This window comes from Arabidopsis thaliana, chromosome 4 (assembly GCF_000001735.4).
Source record: "Arabidopsis thaliana chromosome 4, partial sequence".
In the NCBI taxonomy this organism is placed as follows: domain Eukaryota; kingdom Viridiplantae; phylum Streptophyta; class Magnoliopsida; order Brassicales; family Brassicaceae; genus Arabidopsis; species Arabidopsis thaliana.
Genome location: NC_003075.7, coordinates 2,802,315 through 2,822,196, shown reverse-complemented (window position 1 = coordinate 2,822,196; position 19,882 = coordinate 2,802,315). Strand labels below are relative to the sequence as shown.

At 34.9% G+C, this 19,882-nt stretch overlaps 4 protein-coding genes, 1 non-coding gene and 1 pseudogene across 7 annotated transcripts; 3 read left to right on the top strand and 3 right to left on the bottom strand.

Annotated features, from left to right (window-relative positions):
• Positions 1–620: 620 nt before the first annotated feature.
• Positions 621–911, top strand: AT4G02855. The gene is made up of 2 exons (NR_143978.1): positions 621–696; positions 782–911. It is a non-coding gene; the product is annotated as an uncharacterized misc_RNA (transcript).
• Positions 912–1,131: 220 nt separating this feature from the next.
• On the top strand, positions 1,132–3,676 carry AT4G05540 (P-loop containing nucleoside triphosphate hydrolases superfamily protein; the record flags this gene model as incomplete). Its single annotated transcript, NM_116792.3, has 4 exons — positions 1,132–1,386; positions 1,461–2,630; positions 2,699–3,023; positions 3,102–3,676. 4 exons carry the CDS (start codon positions 1,132–1,134, stop codon positions 3,419–3,421), a joined length of 2,070 nt encoding a protein of 689 aa, NP_567301.2. The 3' UTR covers positions 3,422–3,676.
• Positions 3,677–3,678: 2 nt separating this feature from the next.
• On the bottom strand, positions 3,679–5,880 carry IBR1 (indole-3-butyric acid response 1). Its single transcript, NM_116791.3, has 6 exons — positions 5,601–5,880; positions 5,093–5,209; positions 4,772–4,906; positions 4,550–4,675; positions 4,368–4,469; positions 3,679–4,272 (listed from the first exon to the last, which is right to left on the bottom strand). Exons 1-6 carry the CDS (start codon positions 5,733–5,735, stop codon positions 4,123–4,125), a joined length of 765 nt encoding a protein of 254 aa, NP_567300.1. The 5' UTR covers positions 5,736–5,880; the 3' UTR covers positions 3,679–4,122.
• Positions 5,881–7,657: 1,777 nt separating this feature from the next.
• On the bottom strand, positions 7,658–10,931 carry AT4G05526 (annotated as a pseudogene; the record flags this gene model as incomplete). Its single annotated transcript has 1 exon — positions 7,658–10,931.
• A 2,240-nt stretch (positions 10,932–13,171) lies between these two features.
• AT4G05523 (nucleoporin GLE1-like protein) lies at positions 13,172–14,143 on the top strand (the record flags this gene model as incomplete). The annotated part of the gene is made up of 3 exons (NM_148239.1): positions 13,172–13,517; positions 13,731–13,977; positions 14,071–14,143. 3 exons carry the CDS (start codon positions 13,172–13,174, stop codon positions 14,141–14,143), a joined length of 666 nt encoding a protein of 221 aa, NP_680605.1.
• A 38-nt stretch (positions 14,144–14,181) lies between these two features.
• On the bottom strand, positions 14,182–17,794 carry EHD2 (EPS15 homology domain 2). 2 transcript variants are annotated; one of them, NM_116790.3, is made up of 16 exons: positions 17,588–17,794; positions 17,417–17,496; positions 17,208–17,276; positions 17,067–17,124; positions 16,905–16,960; positions 16,775–16,817; positions 16,618–16,679; positions 16,412–16,522; positions 16,172–16,274; positions 16,034–16,083; positions 15,809–15,937; positions 15,472–15,723; positions 15,312–15,391; positions 15,073–15,199; positions 14,844–14,987; positions 14,182–14,552 (listed from the first exon to the last, which is right to left on the bottom strand). In NM_116790.3, the coding sequence occupies exons 1-16, from the start codon at positions 17,673–17,675 to the stop codon at positions 14,364–14,366; spliced, it is 1,641 nt and encodes a 546-aa protein (NP_567299.2). In that variant the 5' UTR covers positions 17,676–17,794; the 3' UTR covers positions 14,182–14,363. The 2 variants fall into 2 exon arrangements, with proteins under 2 accessions (NP_567299.2, NP_974517.1); NM_202788.1 differs by having other exon boundaries at positions 14,268–14,552; positions 16,618–16,676; positions 17,588–17,746.
• Between the last annotated feature and the right edge of the window lie 2,088 nt (positions 17,795–19,882).

Sequence of the window (19,882 nt, the reverse complement as noted above, 5' to 3'; positions counted from 1 at the left end):
CCCATTCTAATTTCTATAAAGCGATTGTATAATGTATAGTCAACCATATCGATTTTTTTGTCTTTTACAACGGAGTTATGTGAAATCTTCAAGTGTAAATTTTTATTATTCTATTTAAATTCTTTTGCTCCATTTTACTACTTTTTGAATCAGTTTTTTATAAACGAAAGAAATGTTTTATTAGTTTTGGATAAAATTTGTATGTGTGGTATTTTAAAGTACTTTTTTACAAATTATAATATAATCTTACGGATGTGACTAATTTCGTATAATCATGATGATGATTATGACGACTCATAGCAGACAAATGGTGTCCTCTCCACCGTAAATGCTTCGTTCTTAAGTTTCTGACATTTCTTCTTAGTGAACTAATTTCTCGTAAAACAAACAAAAAAGTACTAATGACAGTTTTCAAAAATAAAAAGAAATATTGACTTAAATTCTAGTTTATGCAAGCAATGTGCTATTTTCACTTTATATGTCTGTCTAATATATATTCACAATTTATTCTTGGAAGTTGAAGAAATTACTTATTCTATTTGGACCTTTCCTCTTCCTCTTCCTTCTTTATAAGTAGACCAAACTGATAAGCCAGCTTTTTCCTGTTGTCTTCGTTTGTGGCTTTGTTGATTCCTTTGCATCAGTGCTTTTGAAGAAACTGTTTCCTACTTATCATCTTCCTATTTAGTTTGCGTTGTAAGCCAAGTTACTTCTCTATGTAGCTATGACCTGCTATAAGGTAGGAACCTAACTCAAGTTTTTCATTGTTATTATGTTGCAGAAAGTTTCTGTGACATGGAGAGAAATGAGAAGACAAGTCTGATTAATCAAATCTTCTCTCAACTATATTCTCAACAAAGATATCAACAAGGAAGAGATTAGGTCGATACTCGATACCAGGCATGTTTTGTTCCGTTGATGAATACCGTAAGAGCTTTGTTCCTCTTCTACTAGAGGAAACACGTACAGAGTTGTCCTCAAGCTTGAACTGTTTGTGGAAAGCTCCTGTCTTTTACATAAGTTCCGTGGAGGCTACGGCAATAAAATTACCGAGTAGAAGCTCAAACAAGGTTAATATATCAGTACTTACGAGTGTTGCACAAGGAAATAGAACTAACTACGAGCCGAAACATGGAGATCTCATTGGAGTCACAAGGAAACGTGGATGACTTAAACCCACTGATTCTTGCGTATGTGTTCTCTGTTGGAGATGAGCTACATTTCTCTGTTCATTCCTCTAAATCTATATCCATTGATGAGCAATATTCGTTTCGTTCGGGTTTTTTTCTTATATACTTAACCACAAACACTCGTATCTGGAAGGCTTTGCACAACGGAGATGGAAACTTGAGTCTCATCAAGAGTGTCCTTCAAGCAAATACCGCGGTAAGTAAACATGAAATGATCTGGCTTTAGCGTCTAATGTGGAGTAACTGTGGTTTTTCTTGTAAATATTTCAGGATACAGAGCAATCTGTTTCTTCTAGGAATTGGGGGAATCATGTGTTAGATATTATACGATCAGCGAATTTGAACTCTTCTCAAGAATCTGCAATTTTGGCTTGCCTTGAGACAAGAGAAATCCGCGACAAGACTAGTGTGAAACTGATATGGGGACCCCCTGGTACCGGTAACACAAAGACAGTCGCTACTCTTCTGTTTGCTCTTCTCAGCCTAAGTTGCAAAACAGTTGTGTGCACTCCTACAAACACGGCTGTAGTAGCAGTTGCATCAAGGCTCTTGGCGCTATTTAAGGAATCTTCTTCAACAGAACATTCTACTTACGGACTTGGCAATATTGTTTTAGTCGGAAACCGAGTCCGAATGGGGATAGACGAAAGGGGGAATGATGATCTCCTCAACGTGTTTCTTGATGATCGCATTAGTAAATTGGGTGAACTGTTTTCGCCATCGAATGAATGGGAACGGAGTTTGGAGGCAGTCATAGATATTCTTGAAAATGCTGAATCTAGTTATAAGAAATATCTGTTGCTAAGTGAAAGGAAGGAGAATCAAGAAACTAAAAACATTCTGACAGCATTTGGAGAGTTTGTAATGAAAATGTTTCTTGGCTCGAAAGAAACACCGGAGAAGGAAGAAGAAATCATTCTTACATTTGGGGAGTTTGTAATGGAAAAATTTGATGGGTTAAGTGAAACAATGAAGAAGATCCAGAAGGATATGGTGGATTTGTATACACATCTGCCTAAGTCCTTTCTATCGTCTAACGATGTGAAGAATATGATCGTAGCCCGTCAAGCTCTTCGCCAAGCCAGAACTTTCTTGCAGGAGAAACAAGGAAGCTTCACATTTGATTGCTTCAACAAATTTGTCTGTGTTGATTGCCTTCGGACTCTACGTTTGCTATCAAAACGTTTTGAGATTCCAGCCTTGTTGATGAAGGAGGATATAAGGACATTCTGCCTACAAAATGCACACATAATCTTTTGCACTGCCTCGGGTGCTGCAGAAATGACCGCGGAACGGGCAGGGTCCATAGACATGCTTGTAGTTGACGAGGCGGCTCAACTTAAAGAATGTGAATCAGTTGCTGCATTGCAACTTCAGGGTTTGCACCATGCTGTTCTTATAGGAGATGAGCTTCAGCTACCAGCAATGGTGCAAAGCGAGGTACTTTCTTTTGTCTTATACTATAAGAAACTAGGAATTGCGTTTGAAACATAGTCTTGAATGAGTAGGTATGTGAGAAGGCCAAATTTGTGAGAAGCTTGTTTGAGAGATTGGATTCACTTGGCCATAAGAAACATTTGCTTAATGTTCAATACCGTATGCATCCCTCTATAAGTCTTTTCCCCAACATGGAGTTTTATGGTGGGAAGATCTCTGATGCTGAGATTGTTAAAGAAAGCACCTATCAAAAGAGGTTTCTTCAAGGAAACATGTTTGGCTCTTTTTCGTTCATCAATGTAGGACTTGGGAAAGAAGAGTTTGGTGATGGACATAGTCCTAAGAATATGGTTGAGATTGCAGTAGTTTCTGAGATCTTAACCAATCTTCTCAAAGGTAAATATTTGTTGATCTTGTATATATATGTAATCTGTTTCTTATGGTTCTTTTTAATTTGCCTATTTTTTTAAACAGTGTCAAGTGAGACAAAGACGAAGATGAGTGTTGGTGTTATTTCACCTTATAAAGCTCAAGTTAGTGCAATCCAAGAGAGAATCGGAGATAAGTACACCTCCGTATCAGATAACCTTTTCACTTTGAATGTCCGGTCGGTGGATGGGTTTCAAGGAGGAGAAGAAGACATCATTATCATATCCACCGTTAGAAGCAACTGTAACGGAAACATAGGGTTCCTCTCTAACCGTCAAAGAGCCAACGTTGCACTGACTCGTGCAAGGCACTGTTTATGGGTGATTGGGAACGAGAGAACTTTGTCGCTGAGTGGTTCGATTTGAAAAAGCTTGTAAGGGACTCGAAGAGACGTGGATGTTTCTATGATGCTGTTGATGATAAAAATTTGAGAGATGCCATGAACAATGCTCTTCCCAAGCACAAGGTCGACATGTCTGATGTGTATTCGAGTTTTCGATCTCTTTCAATCAGGAAAGAAAGAATAAATGCTCGGTAGCTCCTCTTTTACCAATGTATCTATGAATGGTTTTTATTTCTCTTTTTGTGACTTCGATATCTATGGATAGAGGATAGTATGGAACTATTAGTGTATCTCTCTTTCTTGCTAAACAAGTAACTAATGTATCTTTTATGTGGCAAGATCAATGCTCACTTGATAGATGCATTTCAACTCTTGCGTGACTTTGTCGAAAGCTAGTCAGCGGCTTAGGAGGAAAAAAGTAGTAAACACAAAAAACATAAACACAGAAGTAAACCTACACAAACAATAAAACCCTAGTTGTTACATATACACATACATGCGAAACCCAAACTTTATTGTTCTACCACTGAATTAAACCCAAACGAGTCTTTCTGATGAAGAAATTATCTTTTACAAGACCAACAAGTATCCAATGGCCTCGTGATATTATTGGAACATCTTTCGTTTCTTAAAGTCTTGTTTAGTTGAAAACTCTAAAAAAAACATCTCTACTTACTTGATACCCTGATTGCATTCTTTACGCTATTATTGATGTGAAATTGTTTAGAGTCTTGAAGGCATTCCTCCAGCGACAACCAAAGTTTCTCCAGTGATGTAAGAAGAATCATCTGATGCTAAGAAAGCAGCCGCAGCAGCCATGTCTCCCGTTGTTCCCAACCTGTTAAGCAGAGTCTTCTCTTCAATACCTTCCCTCTGAGTATATTCACAAGTGGTTCAATTATTATCATTCCATCACTTGAGATACAATCATAACCTCAGTTTTAACAGTTTCAATCTTATAACATTACCACTTCAGAGCTACCGGTGATGAAAGAAGCAAAGTGTGTGGGCACAAAACCGGGTGCAACTGCGTTCACACGTGTATCGGGGGCCATCTCAGCAGCAAGCGCCTGAAACACATGATAAATAATCTCATAACCATCATCATCATAACTATTCAATCATGAGATGGGGACAATGATACACATACCTTAGTTAGTCCGAGAAGAGCAGTTTTAGTGACACCATACATAGCCATAGCTCCTTGTGGTGAAAATCCAGCAATAGAAGTTATGAAGATAACAGAAGAACCCTTCTCAAGGTGAGGAGCCATATCCTGATAAAATAAACATAGAGGAGTCAAATCAAATCTAAGAAAAAATTGATCTATCGGGTCATGGAAACAAAAAGCTAACACTTACGGAAGCTTTACCTGCAGGAGAAGTATAGAGGATTTGACATTGATTTCCCAAAGCTTGTCAAGAACAGCTTCTTTGCTAGACAAGATTGGGTCTGTAGATGGATTGGCAGCAGCGTTACAGACAACGATATCTATCTTCCCATATTTCTGAATCCAAAAACACAGAAGACATCTCTTAAGTAAAAATCAAAGATGCGCAAATGTGAGATAGTAAGAGCTTAAAGCACACAACAAATCAACAACAATAAAAAAACAAACTTCTTGGTTATGTAAAGCTGTTCATGATCAAATTTTTCAATGAGCTTTGAACCAAAAGCTCGTAGGATGTGTTACCTGAACCGTCTTTTCGACAAGATTGCGGCGATGTTGAGCATTGGAAACATGACAGACGATTCCATATGCATCAATCCCTTTGGATTTGAGTTTTGCTACTGCCTCATCAACATTTGCCTGCACATATATAATCAAATTCAACCCTTTTAGTCTAAGAAAAATTGCAAAACTACAATTCAAGAACAAAGAGGAACAAATCTACGAAAATAAGAGTAAAGTTCAATTCCTTAGGAATGACTCTTTTGAGCTTAATCTAATTAATATCGGTCGACAAAAAAACAGAAAGAGCAAAGTTCCTTTAAAATCTTTGAAAATTGCGATCATACACTTCACAGTGATTGTTGTATAATTGCATCTGTAACAAATCAAATCCAGAATTATCAACAATTCGCGGTACGAAAAGAAACCTAATGAAGCACAAATACAAAGATCCCATCACTAGAAAACGATTCTTTAGTTTCATCGTTTTAATTCAAATTCGGAAGATGAAAGTGAGAGATGGTGAAACCTGTTTGCGGGAAGAGACGACGACGGAAGCGCCTTCGAGACCGAAACGCTCAGTGATTCCGAAACCAATCCCTTGCGTCGAAGCCGTCACAATCGCGACTTTGCCTTCCAATCTTCTCGGTAGCTTCTTCTCCATTTCAATCTTTTTTTTTTCTTTTGCTTCTTCCAATGATTGTTTTGTTTGTTCTTCTTTCTCTCTAAGCGATGAAAGTGAGTTGCGTTTGAAGCGTTTAAATAATGTGAGTTGCGTTTGAAGAGTTTAGAAAAGAAAGGCGTTTGAGGTTATTCCAAAAAAGTAATATTGTGGTAACGTTTGGAGAGACAAATCCAGAGAGGATTTCTATTTGGGTCAATTGCAAAACTAGCCATATTTGATAACTTAATTAAGAATATAACATCATATACATATAAATTAAGAAAATAGCATATAAGGGTTGGAAAAAGACAATTTTGGTGTGGAATAGTTGATGAGAGATGATTTAGTAACACTTCATTTAGTTTTCACCTATTTGTATGTTTTTGTTATATATTTTTTCCAAAAAATAGATTCTAATTATAAAATTTATTAGATAAAAATTTCTGTTTTTTTCTACATACAACATAGTTTGAATTTTTAAAATCAGATTTGTATTTATAAAATAGTAAAAAATGTTTGTAAGTAAATTTATATTGTACTATTTATGATGTATAGAAATAGAATGTTGTACTATACTATTTTCATAAATCATTCGTAATTCAGTTTTAGTTTTAGTATAAAACAAAATATTTTAAATTAAATAAAGTAATAGTGGTGGTAGTGGTGGTGGGATAGTAGTTTAGGTTGCAATATTAGCTACGATAATCGTAAAAGATAAAACATAGACGATTTAAATTACTGAGTTAAAGCGATATGATCCCCATTAAAAAACTATACCCTAAGAGATACAATATTGGGAACCCAATCAAGCAAGTTAACTGTTGTAGTGACGGCAATACGATTGTAGTGACGACAATACGGTTATAGCAGTGAGCCACTGATAAGGATAATGGTGACTTGGTAGTAGAGGTAATGGTGTAATAATATAGGTGATAATTGTATTATGAATTTTATTATGTGTACTATTTTTTTTTGTTAGAATAGAATAGAAAGTACATATAGAAAAAAATAGAAGTAAGAGACATTAAGAGAGAGAGATAAAGAGAGAGAGAAAGGGAGAGAGAGAAAGAGAGAGAGGGAGAGAGGGGGAGAGAAAGAGAGAAAGAGAGAGGAAGGGAGGGAGAGAGAGAAAGAGAGAGAGAGGGAAGAGAGAGAGAGGGAAAGAGAAAGAAAGAGGAAGGGGGCAAAATTGTGATTAATACACAAAATATAAAGAATATCATCTCTTTTTTGTTTTGATGCTACTTTCTTAATTATAATTTTTTTGTGTGTTAGATCTGCAAATTTCCCTTTCTATTTCTAACTATAGTGACACAATAATATTATTTACCAAAAACAAAAAAGTTGAACAAAGAATAATGATTCAATAATCCTATGAATTTGTTGAATGGTGATTTGCAAAACTAGCTATTTTTATAATGTAATTAAGAATATAACATTATATATATATATAAATTAAAAAAATAGCATGTAGAGATAAGAAGAAGACGATTTTAGTGTTGAGTTGTATGTGAGATGATTTAGTAACAGTTAGGCTTCGAATGGTAACTGCGTTTTAGAGAGTGCGAGACAAGCGGTTATAGAAGTGCGGTGCGGTTTTACTGCGGGCCGGTTGATTAAAACGCAGTATGCGGAACGAGTGCAGTTAGTGCGGAACAGACAGTGCGGGACAATGTATGAATGGTAAAAAAACGATATGTGTTACATTACAAATGAGTGAATGGTTAAAATCGCAATAGGCGTTACAAATATATTATAATTATATATTTTGAAAATAAAAATAGATTAGTGATATTATTATTATAAAAGTTATAGTTTTGTGTTAAATTACCAAAAAATTTTATATTTTATTACAAACCTTAAATATACGTTAATTTAAATATTTGAGTTTAGAATTTTATAAAAATAAATTTATTTCAGAAATTAAGGGAAACAATAATTATCAAAAACACAAGCAAAATAATATTAACGAGTATTTTTATTTGCCCACAACATATCTGCAATATTGTCTCTTATTTGTGTCATAAATTCTCCATCTGCTACTTCATTTGCTTCCATATCATTTATTTCAGGCTCCCAATCTGTATTGTTAATTCTAGCCTCTGTCATTACTTCTAAAAAATTTGAAATTTTGAAAAAATTGTGTAATCCCATTGTAGTCATTACCATTCTCTTTTGTACTTGAATACTATATCTTGGGAAATCACAAAGAATTATCCATTTCTTCTTCCAAACTCCAAAAGTTCTCTCGATTACTGAACGTAATGACACATGACATCGATTAAATAATTCTTTTTTATTTCTTGGAGGTGGTCCAGAATAGAACTGCGACATATGATACCTCACAATTCCACCTCTTGATGATCTGTAAGGAGCCAAAAATTCATGTCCGTTTGGATAGCCAGAATCAACGACGTAGTACTTTTCTAGCGGAGGCAAGGGAAAATCAGAATCACTTCGTTGTGCCATTGTTAGAACAGATTTGTCGTGACATGATCTCGGTGCTCCATTCCAAATATATGTGAAGAACATATTCAAATCACATATTGCCATGATGTTCAAAGATGCATTATCGTGTCGATTCCAATATATTCCTTGTAATTCAGGCTTCACTTTTTTACACAAACATAAGTCCCATCCATAGCTCCAACAAATCCACTAAAATATGGTCAATTTCTTCGATCTACTTGAAGTATCTCAAGATTTCGATGTAGATCTTGAGTTTTTGGAGTTCTAATATAATCACATGCTAGTAATTCAGTTGCCGTAAGAACTTCTCCAAATTTTCTCTTCACGGTCTCTTGATTTCGCCCAAATCTCAAACCAACATCTCTTTGAACTTCATTATGCCCACATATTCGTAAAAACATAGCCACACATTCCTCAATGCTTATATTTAGTGTTGGTTGTAGACCGTAATTTGTTTGTAGCAGACTGCACAATGTTGTAAATGCTGTGAGTGACATTCGTAATAACTGAAGACAAGCAGCATCATCTTGTTGTAGTCGATGCCAAATATTTCTCCATCCTAAACCTCCATCGGTTTGCGCTGGTGCTCTTTGAAAATATCGATCATAGTAACTCAAAGTTGGCTGGATTATTAACTCCTTAAATTGCTCATTTTCTAATTTCCACAATTCAAGTCTTTCTTTATAAGTTAGAATATGGATTCCTTGTGATCGCAACTGACATATACGGAAAACCTGAAATTTTATAAAATAGTAAAAATGTTTTTAGCCATAAGTGAACTTACATTATACAATTACACCAAATGCATAGAAACTAAGAAAAGCCGAATATTTTTAACATAAACGAGAATAATAATCTATAGAAAAAATTAATTTTCGTCTTCTAAATCAATTTGATTATCCTCGTTTGTACTTGCATTTACTCTCTTCGAGGTTCCCCATATATTAAACAGACCTCCTCGTCTAGGTCTTTCCAATCTTTCTTGATGAATATCCCTTATATTATCTTCTTGACTTCCCACTGAAAACCATTACTAAATATTTGTTGGAGTTGTTGCAGATGAGCTTCCTTATTGAAAATTTGGTGTATTACGCCCTTGTTGAACATTTGATGGTGAACCCCAAGATTGAAAGTTTGGTAAAAGACCCCAATGTGAAGCATTTGGTGATGAATTCCATTGTGGATCATTTCGTGGTGAACTCCATTGTGAAGCTGTTGGTTGGGTGCCCCATTGTGGAACATTTGGTGATGTACCCCAGTGGAATCATTTGCTTGTGTGCCCCAGTGTTGAGCATTTGGTGGAGTATTCCATTGGGGAGCATTTGATTGTGTCCCCCAATGTTGATTGTTTGGTGGTGTGTTCCATTGGGAAGCGCTTGATTGTGTCCCCCAATGTTGATTGTTCGGTGGTGTGTTCCATTGGGAAGCATTTGCTTGTGTCCCCCATTGTTGAGCATTTGGTGGTGTTCCCAAACGTTAAGTATTTGGTGATGTTTCTCAATGTTTAGCATTTGGTGGTGTGCCCCATTGTTGTATACTAGGTGGTGTTTCCCATTGTTGAGTACTTGGTGGTGTTCCCCATTGTGAAACATTTGGTGGTGTTTCCCATTGCTGAAAACTTGGGCCTCCTGAATTTGGACTGCCATAAGAATGTCCAGAGCCCAACCTCTTCGACAAGTCTTGGTTGTTCCGAGAAACACTAGTCATGGCTTCTAACAATTGTATTTTTTCCTCGTTAGTGCCTCCAACTATGTCAAGGAAATACTTTCGCCAAAATTTTAGCTGTTTAAATGTATCAATGCATGCCCAATGAAATTTGGTATTCCTTGGAAGTTCCAAGGCAAGGAATATAGCTTATGCTTTTTTGAATTCATCGTAATCTTCTTGATCAAAACTACCAGGCCGAAGTTGTTGCAAACTTTGTCGTTGATACTCAGTATAGCCAGCGATGGTGTCTTGTATAGTTGTTTCAAAAGATTGTCTTCCACAGTTTCCTCTGGACCTACTTCCAAAATTTTTTGCTTTTGAACTTCCTTCAGATCTTTGAGAACCACTTCCGCGCCTTACACTAGAATTAAAATTCAGTCTGCTTTGTTGTTCACCTCTTCCAACAGGAACACGGAATGTGTCACGAGTGAACTCATTCGAAGGATGTGTATCATCATCGATGTTAATACGATAATTTTTTTCATTTTCTTCGATCTCGGGAACATTGGTCTCAGGCATGTCACCACCATCCGAGTAACCATGAATGGCATCATCAGCTCGTCTCTGGTTCATTAGCTCTTCTTGTCTTTGTCGTGAAGAATGTTGTGATTGGGAAGAAACATCATGCAATCTAAAACATCGTTGCATTACATCCCAAAACTCTGCTGGTTATCGTTTGAACTTAGTAGTTATTTTGCATCCCTGTAAAACTCATACATATTATTTATTATAATATATGTATGTGTTAATATTAGTAGTAAGAATAGAATGGTTATAAGTAATTACCAATTCATGACCCTTCCACCACGAGTCAGATGCAGAAATCATGGATGTTTCAGAATCAACCGAGACACCGGTAGAAGTCATTAGAAATTTCCATCTTTTATATGCTTTTTTGAACTCATCAAGTTTGTTTTTGAAAAACAAATAATTTATATTCATGTTAAATGCTAGGTTAAATTTCTCAACCATGTATTCTCGACCGAGAGGCGTAGGATCTTTAAGAGTATAATTATTCATGGAAATTGCATGATCAAACAACTCAATCAATGTTTTTTCTTCTTCATAAGTCCATTTATGCTTCGATGTTGTCTACAACTTTTTAAAAAATTTGTAGAATTAGTTTAATATACTTTCAAAAACTATACTTAATATGCAAATATATAAAAAGTATATAATAACAAGATTTACCCTTGCTATCTTTTCGGTGGGAACATTTGTGTTTCTTTGCCTGGAAGAATTTGTATTGAATCGGCCTCTAGACGACATACCTACATTTAACAACACAATACAATATAATATTAAACTTAAAATAATTTATCATCAGATTATTCATATTATCAGGTTTTTCATTGTTACGGTATTTATTATATAAATGTTTAAGAAGACTATTATTATACATATTATTTACTTAAAGTTTCTGTCATATATGTTAAGATTAAAAATGTAAATTGGTTTCAATATTTGGATGTGGAGAAAATTTTATTTTTATTTTTAATTTATTTTAAATAGAAGTGTATAATAATTTTTATGTAATAAAACATATATATCTATATATATATATATATGTATTAAAAAAGAAGTTTACTGATGCAAAGAGATGGATCGGTGAATGCGTATTTGATAGAGAAGAACCTTGTACAAAGAGATGGATCGGTGAATGCGTACTTGATAGATGAGTGTTTTTTTTTGTAAGATGATAAGAGAGTATTTTGAACGTAAAGGAAAATAGTGTATGATGTGAATAGCAATAGTATAGTGAATAAGGTGTTATATAGGATAGTGTTTATAGTCTTTTTAATTAAAAAATAATGAAATATTAATATCAACTATCTACCGTGTCTAAACACATCTTTTCCTTATATTCTATTTTTGAACACTTTTTCCTTATATTCTATTTTTGAAGTACGTTTCCATATGGATGGGTCTGTTTTTGTTCCTCACATGGTGTATTTTCTTTTTCTGTTCTTTTAATTAAAAAATAAAATGACAAAATGTCGTTGTGAATGGTGACCAAAAGTAAAACACAGTAGGCGGTTTTTTGGAACGCTCGAAACATTCAAGACCTCAGTTTAGTTTTTACCTATTTGTTTTTTTTGCTATATATCTTTTCCAAAAAATAGATTCCAATTATAAAATTTGTTAGAAAAAATGTATATCTTTTTTACATATAAAATAGTTTGAATTTTTAAAATCGGATTTGAATTTATAAAATAGTAAATAGTGTTTATAAGTAAAAACATGTTGTACTATTTTGGATGTAGAGAAATAAAATGTTATACTATACTATTTTGGATGTATAAAAAAACTATACCCTAAAATACAACATTGGCAACCCAAGCAACCGAATAACATAAGTGGTATCTGAAAAATTTACTTTGTCCTTCTCATTTGTTTGTTATGTTATAACGAATGCAGACTTGAAGCCATTAGAAGAAAGTGATGAATGCAGACTTGAAGCCATTACAATTTTTCAATCATTAGGAAAAAAACGAGATGGGTGAAGATTCTAAGAAGAAAGGGAAGTGAGGTGACGTGGACATACAAAGAAAATGCAAAAGAAAGAGAAAAAAAAAAAGAGAGAGGAGATTGAGAGAAGAAAGAAAAAGAGATGACACAAAGATGAGAGAGGAAGGGACTTTGAGTGAGGTGGAGAGAGAAGGATAAATATGTCATTATTATATATAATATAGAATATAGCTGTTACTTTCTTAATTTATAAACTTTTGTTAGTTATTCTTGCAAATTTTCCTTTGTTGAATATATTTCCTTTTGTATAATAAAAACAAAAATCAAATAATTTGAAAAAAAAGAAAATGGGATAAAGAGTATAACAAACCTGGTGAAAATTGTGTTTATTTCGACCAAATGGTGGACGTTTTCAGCTTATTTGGAGGAATTACACAGTGACAATGAAAAATTCACAAGTTTCTCTTTATCTTTAATTTTCCATAGCGTATATGCAAAGCGGATAAGAAACACTTCGTATCACTTATGTAAAAAAGAGTATAACAAACAAAAAAGAAATTAAAAAGGAAAAAAAAAAAAGAAATCGAGATAACAAAAGAATTCGAAGCAAAAATAAACAAGAAAAAATGGAATTTTGTTCCAAAAAATAAAAAAATGGAAATTTTTACAATAATAAATCAATTTACTATTTTTGTGTGAAATCACAAACTTTATAAATAGAGAGCTCTTATGTTAAGAAATTAATCACAACAACAAAGAGAACCAAAACAACTAAAGAGAGAGACCTAATAATGAGAATTGTTTCGGAACATGATTGTCCCAAAAGCGTCGAAGGGTTTAGCTATGACCCTGAACCTAACAGGAGTTTCGATCGCTTGGTCTCTGAGACCGAGTCTTTTGAAAAGAAGCTCAATGCTTTTACAAAGTTTCATCAACCATTCACTAAGACAACCTCAAGGACGGATATAGCATTCGTAATGCGTGTATCAGAAGATGATATGGATAGTGATGAAGATGTAGAGAATAATGATCAACAAGACAAAGAAGAAAGTCAAATCTGTACCTGTGATGATCTATACTTAAGCGATGATGATGAGTTTGATCATGAACTTGAGTATACGATAATGAATAAAATGGGTTTGGCCGAGAACAGGGCCAGCTCCGAGAATTAATGGACCATAGCAATTTTTTATTTTGGTGTTTTATATATAAATATTTGATATTGATACTAAAATTTTAAGATTTTAGGAAAATTTGGCCTATTTTTGCAAGAATAATATATTTTGGGGGCCAAATTTTGCAACAAAATTTATGGGGGCCAAAGCAATTGTTTCAATTGGCTGTGCTCAGGGCCAGCCCTGGCTGAGAACGACCACCAAACCAAAAGCACGGAAGATATTCAAAATCAAGTATCAGTTGTTGAAAAGGAAATAAGGAATGAGATTGAAAGGGCACTCTCTGCAATAGCTCTGGTTGAGAAGTACCGCGAAAACCGTAGAGAAGTTGAACGGAGTCTTGATCTTCAATATAAGCGAGAAGTTTCTGAAGCACTTGAGACTCATATGAATGTAGTCAAACGTGAACATGCAATTATATCGTATATAGAACAAAGAAAGATAAGGAGAGAAGAAGCTCAAGAGGAAATGCTCAATGAACTTAGATGACCGAATGTATCTCAATGAACCTCAAGGAAGAACTATGAAGACGAGTTTCTTGTCGGCGGAGTTTACTGCAGAGTTAGTTCAGCATTACCAGAGGAATGATTACATAGACTGCTATTGATTTTGATGTATAATTCTTTTTTTTTTTATGGCGTTTCGAAGTGTTTAATTTCAAAATGAATTTGTTAACATTTAGTGATTTGAACAATTTAAACATTCAGAAGAACACATAACATAAATCAAAATATTTGACAAATTCTACTGATTACAGAAAAACTCTGAAACTTGATATAATGTTTTTTAAAGTACCGAGCATTATTATTTAATTATCATAAGGATTTCTGAATTTCTTCAAGAGATCTGGAATGTCGTATCCCAGCATATCATCTACTGCTTGAATCATCTTAGGCTTCAGTTTCTCGAATTTGTCAATGTTATAGCCTCCCAATACTTCTCTAAAATGTTCCACACTTGGAAAGTCTCCAGCTGGAAGATGAAACTCTCGCTGCACCTGTTTTTTTGACATAAGGTTGTGTAAAAAATACGAGATAAAATGTCTATAATCTTTATTGTACTTCTTTCTTGGTCACTAGAGAGGTATGCCTAATCTAAATTCTGGTTTGGCTTATAGTCAGATACAGTACTTTGGTTTAGGACATGAAGAAATCAATTCTAGTTCCAGTTTCCTAATCGGATGGGGTTTGGTTTTCTACCAAAAGATTTCTAAGTAATTGCAAAAATTTTAACGCTACACCTAATGCGATTAGTCTAAGTTCTAGACCAAATGAGATATTTTACGCACCTTTCCAAATTCTTCTTCGAGATTGTCCATGAGACGTTGCTGAGCTTTGGATTTGCCCATCATTGCTGGCATTTCCTTCTTAAGGTGACTCATTATGTATGCATTTATCTTTGCAGATCGAGCTCGCTTCACAAACTCATTAATCTGCAAAGAATAACAAAAAAAATAGTCAGGATTTGAGAATTGTAACATACATTATTGTTTAAATTGAGACTCATCAAAATCATACCTTTCTGTCACATGCTTTCTTGGGTACGTCCATTAAGTCTGCTAGAAGATCATTTTGCTCTTTCTCAAAGAGTTCTTTCCCAATCGGTCCAACTGCAACTTCGTTTATGGGTTTGTCATTGAAGGACCTGCACAAGTTAAAAGCAAAGAAAAAGAAATCAATCTATCGTGTGTACAAGTGAAACTAATGGCTTTTTGACTTCTTTGTTGACAATTCATGTTGTACTCGAAAAAACATACCCAATATAGACACGTACGACCTCTGGTGTGTTCAGGACTTTACCAAGCGACCACATCAATGCTCCATACACTCTCATTAGCTTTAGAAAAAGCGGCTCAACAATGAGTAAAAATGAAGCTTATGAACATAACAAATGAATGGGACGAAAACGAAACTTACTTGTTGAGTATCAACTTGGTCAGCTTTGTTTAAGACAACACGGATCTTGTCTTCATTACCACGTAGAGATGTTATCACACGTTTGAATTCATCACTGATGTCAAGCTTGTGGGGATCAAAGAGCAGGAGAATCATGTCGCATTTAGATGCAAACCATGAGATGACACCAGTGAAGTCATAGCTCCTTTGCATCCTTTGTTTCTCTCCTGAAAGAACTCCAGGAGTGTCTACAAGAGTAATTTGGTCCAAGACCTACCACAAACAAGAAGGGAAAGCTTCTTTAAACCAACAGAGGGAAAGATAAAAAGAGAGAGTGGGGTAATGCTTAATCACTCACCGGATGCGGCATTTGAGAACACTCGAACTTTGAGAGGAAAGCACCTCCAAAGCTTGTTAGTCCGTTAAATGGCATGTCAGCTTGAACAGCCATGGTATTTCCAGGTATAGTCCGCTCATCTGGTCCACTCTATAAGAAAATCAAATCATAAGAGTTAACTCAAATAAAAAGAAAAAGTAACTAGCAATCATTACACTACAATTAGATCAAGACACATTGACATACCATTGCAACTACAAACCTATCTGTTGTTGGCTCTGGACCGATATGAGCTCCTGACAACAAGAGGACAATGGTGAAGATCAGATAGATAACTGAAGATTCCTTGCATTTGCTAGGATTAGAGGAAACAAAGCAAGTTACCTGGGTAGTCACATCCGAGCAAGTGTTTTATAAATGTTGTTTTTCCGGTGGAATATTGACCCAAAAGCATTACCATTGGTTTGGCATCAAAATCGCTACTAGTCTGCAAATCATAAAGTATCAATAAACTGAGAATCATTTTCCATGGTGATATAGATATGAGTTCTTTAGCTCTTCACCGAAAAAACGGAATAAACAAAAACTCACAAGTGTTTCTGAAACAGTAAGGATATTACTCACCAGTACCGGGGATGCAAAATCATTGAACCGATATGTGACTTCCAAAGGCTTTAGCTTTTCAGTGTACAATCTTTTCAAGCCATCAACAATTGTCACCACATTTACTTGTGGCTGGATATGAAAAGTGACAAAATACTCGTTAAATCACATGACTCCATATTTGAAAAAGAATCACATTTGCAGCAATAAAGAAAACAGCAACCAACCTTAATAATAGATTTTGATTTGAACCAAGGAGTTTTTGCCGTGACTTGTGGCTTGGTAACTACTGCAAAAGTTCATCCAGCAAATCAACAGTTTTACATTAACGAAAAATATCATCATGAATGAAACAATTGGTGAAAATAAAGAATGTTATTTAACCATTGTCTTCAACATCCACATTTGTTTTTGACACTTTCTGCTTCTGTAAGCAAATATATTAGATTAGGAAAACCAAATCATGTAAAGATTGAAAAACAAAATGAGATAATCAGATAAGAAAGAGTCTTACTGATACAACGTTTTCTAGTCCTTCCAACACTGGAAGTTCCACACTCTTCATGTCAACTATAACAAAAACAAAGATACAGATTAGCTATATCTAATATGACTATCAAGCTCTTACATCAGAACCTCTTGATTCAAACAGTTTAAGATGTAATTTTCCACTTACTTGAGCCTTTGAGAAGGTCTGAAGTAATTTCATGTCCTTCTTGTGCCAATGAGACGAGCTGAGCAACAAAATCAATCCATTGAGTAAGAAATTTAGCAGAAAATTTCAAATTAACAGATGTAATTGATACAATTATTATACCTTCATCGCAGTGATGAACTCCGATAAACCGAGAAATCCTTGCCGCTTTGAATCCGCAACTGCCCAAACCTACAAACCAAAATCCAACTAATTCCAATCAACCCTAGATTACACTGTTACAAATTCCATGGATTCATGAACTCAGAAAGTTCAATTTTAAACCAAATAGCCTATATATTTCACGAATCGTCGATTATATGAATAATAACCTGTTTGAGTTCCTGGCGAGAAAGCTTTGACATCGCGAAGAACTTTGTAGCATCGTTACCCGAAACACGACCATCTCCATCTGTAATCTCAGAGAATCGAAACAAAATCAGAGCAGGAATAACTAAGACGCACTAGTAAATTCAATCTGAGAAGGGAAAAAAACACTGAACCTGAATCGGCGATGTTGAACCATTCCTTGTAGATCTTCTGATGCTCTTTTAAACAAGAACCGATCGAGATCGTCGATGAAGTCTCCATTACTGAGATAAAGAAGAAGAAGAGAGATAGAGAGAGAAAATGGTTTCTGAAATTTGAAAATTGAAACTGAATAGTTGAGTTAAGATAGAGAGAGAGAGAGAGAGAGAGAGAGAGAGAGCGTCGACAGAGAAAAGATATATATCCAAATTGGGGATTTTAACGGGCTTGGCGCTTGTCGAGGAGGGGAAACAACATTACGACATCGTTTTAAGTGGCCGACACGCTGTGTAACTCTTTAAATTTGAAACAACGTGAAAGTTCGATCTAATAGATAATTAGCCTAATTAACTAGATTTTTTTGCTATTACAGTTTAAAGAGGTCAGATTTTTTGCTAGCAATCAACGGCTGTGATTTGATATCTCGCCAGATTTATTTATTTTAATTTAATTTTTACTAAATTTGAAAACTTGAAAAAGCGTCACTTCTGCAAAATCTCAGCTCAGCATATCTCGGTCATATGTAGCTGTTAAATTTTATAGAGTAGGTCAGTATTCATATAATAATTCTTGCAACCTGCACATACAAAAGGAAAAACAGTTAGTATTTCATAAATTGTGTAGAATAATTAATATGTAAAAGTAATTAAAATAACAAAAATTTCATACCATTCTCATTAATATAGGTCAGTACCATGTGCTTTGCACGAGATAACATTTTAATTCGTCTGTTATTTTGGTAATATCTTATACTAATTTGATGGATTCTTAGTGTGGATAAAATGTTATCTTCTATAATTTACAAAGGGAAAATGTTAGAAAAATCTTCAACCTTCAAAAATTGCATGGAAAAATTTCCAACTCCGGAAATGTCGTTTTAATCACAAAACTTTTGGTTGACTTTCCAGAAAATACCAAAGTTTGGTTACCTGGCCAAATTAGTCATCGCGTTAAGTCTCTGTTAGGACGATGATTATGAGGTTAATAAGCCGTTAACGGCTTCCGGGTTAGCAAAACGACATCGTTTTTGTAATGACAGATGAGACTCTAAAAACCCCCAAATCGATTTCAGATTTCAATCCCTAAAATTTCTATTCTTCAATTCGATCTCTCTCTCTCTAACAATGAGTTCAAGCTCTGTTACATCTGGAGTCACCGGAGAATGTGATGTGCCATCGAAGTGTGTGTGGATTGGGGATCACAATCTTTACCTCCACTGTCAGCATCAGTGTTGCTTGCATCTCCATCTTCTCTTGCACCAACACCAAAATCTGCTTCAAAATCATCACAATTTTCCTCCTCTAGACCTCCATCCATATCGTCTTCACCAACATTGTCTTCACCAACAGTCCCACCCACATTGTCTTCTGGGTTTCGATTCGTCGCAGTTTCTTCTGGGTTTCGATTCGTCGCAGTTTCTTCTGGGATCTGATTCATCGCGGTTTCTTCTGGGTTTTGATTTGTCTCCAGTTCTTCTGAGATCTCAACAACTTTCGGTGGTCGATTCGTTATGTTTGCTCTGTTAGCTTCGCCTGCAATAGCCATTAGCCTCCGCGACCGACGAGGATTCCAGTTTCCTCCCCGCGTCTTCGCCATCGGGATCAATTGGAAAGAGATTGAGAGAATTTCAGAATTTTCTCTCTTTTAGGGTTTCTAATCGATTTGGGAATTTCTCAAATCTCTCTGAATCAAAACGACGACGTTTCTATCGATTATGGCTCATTTTGTCATTATAGAAACGATGTCGTTTTGCTAAGACGGAAGCCCTTAACGGCTTATTAACCCTGTAATCGTCGTCCTAACGGAGACTTAACGTGATGACTAATTTGGCCAAGTCAACCAAACTTTTGTATTTTCTGGAAAAGTCAACCAAAAGTTTGTGATTAAAACGACGTTTGAGGAGTTGGAGATTTTTTCGTCCTATTTTTGAAAATTGGCGATTTTTCTGACATATTTCCCAATTTACAAAGTATTAAAGTCTATATCAAATTTGAATCTTATAGTATAAATGAATCTTATAGTATGTATAGTTGTATACGTTGTGTGTTTGTAAAACGTCATGTGTTAGTATATACGTTGTCGGTTAGTGTATGGAAGAATTTATAAACGTGTATATATTAGTAAATATTTGTTTTACAAATCCCGTTTTATTAGCTAAGTATTCACATATAATGAATAAACACAACAAACATATAAATTATCAAAACCAATCATTTAAAACCATAAGTTTCAAAAATAAATTGTTAATTTATCTGAGAGTTAAATTTATT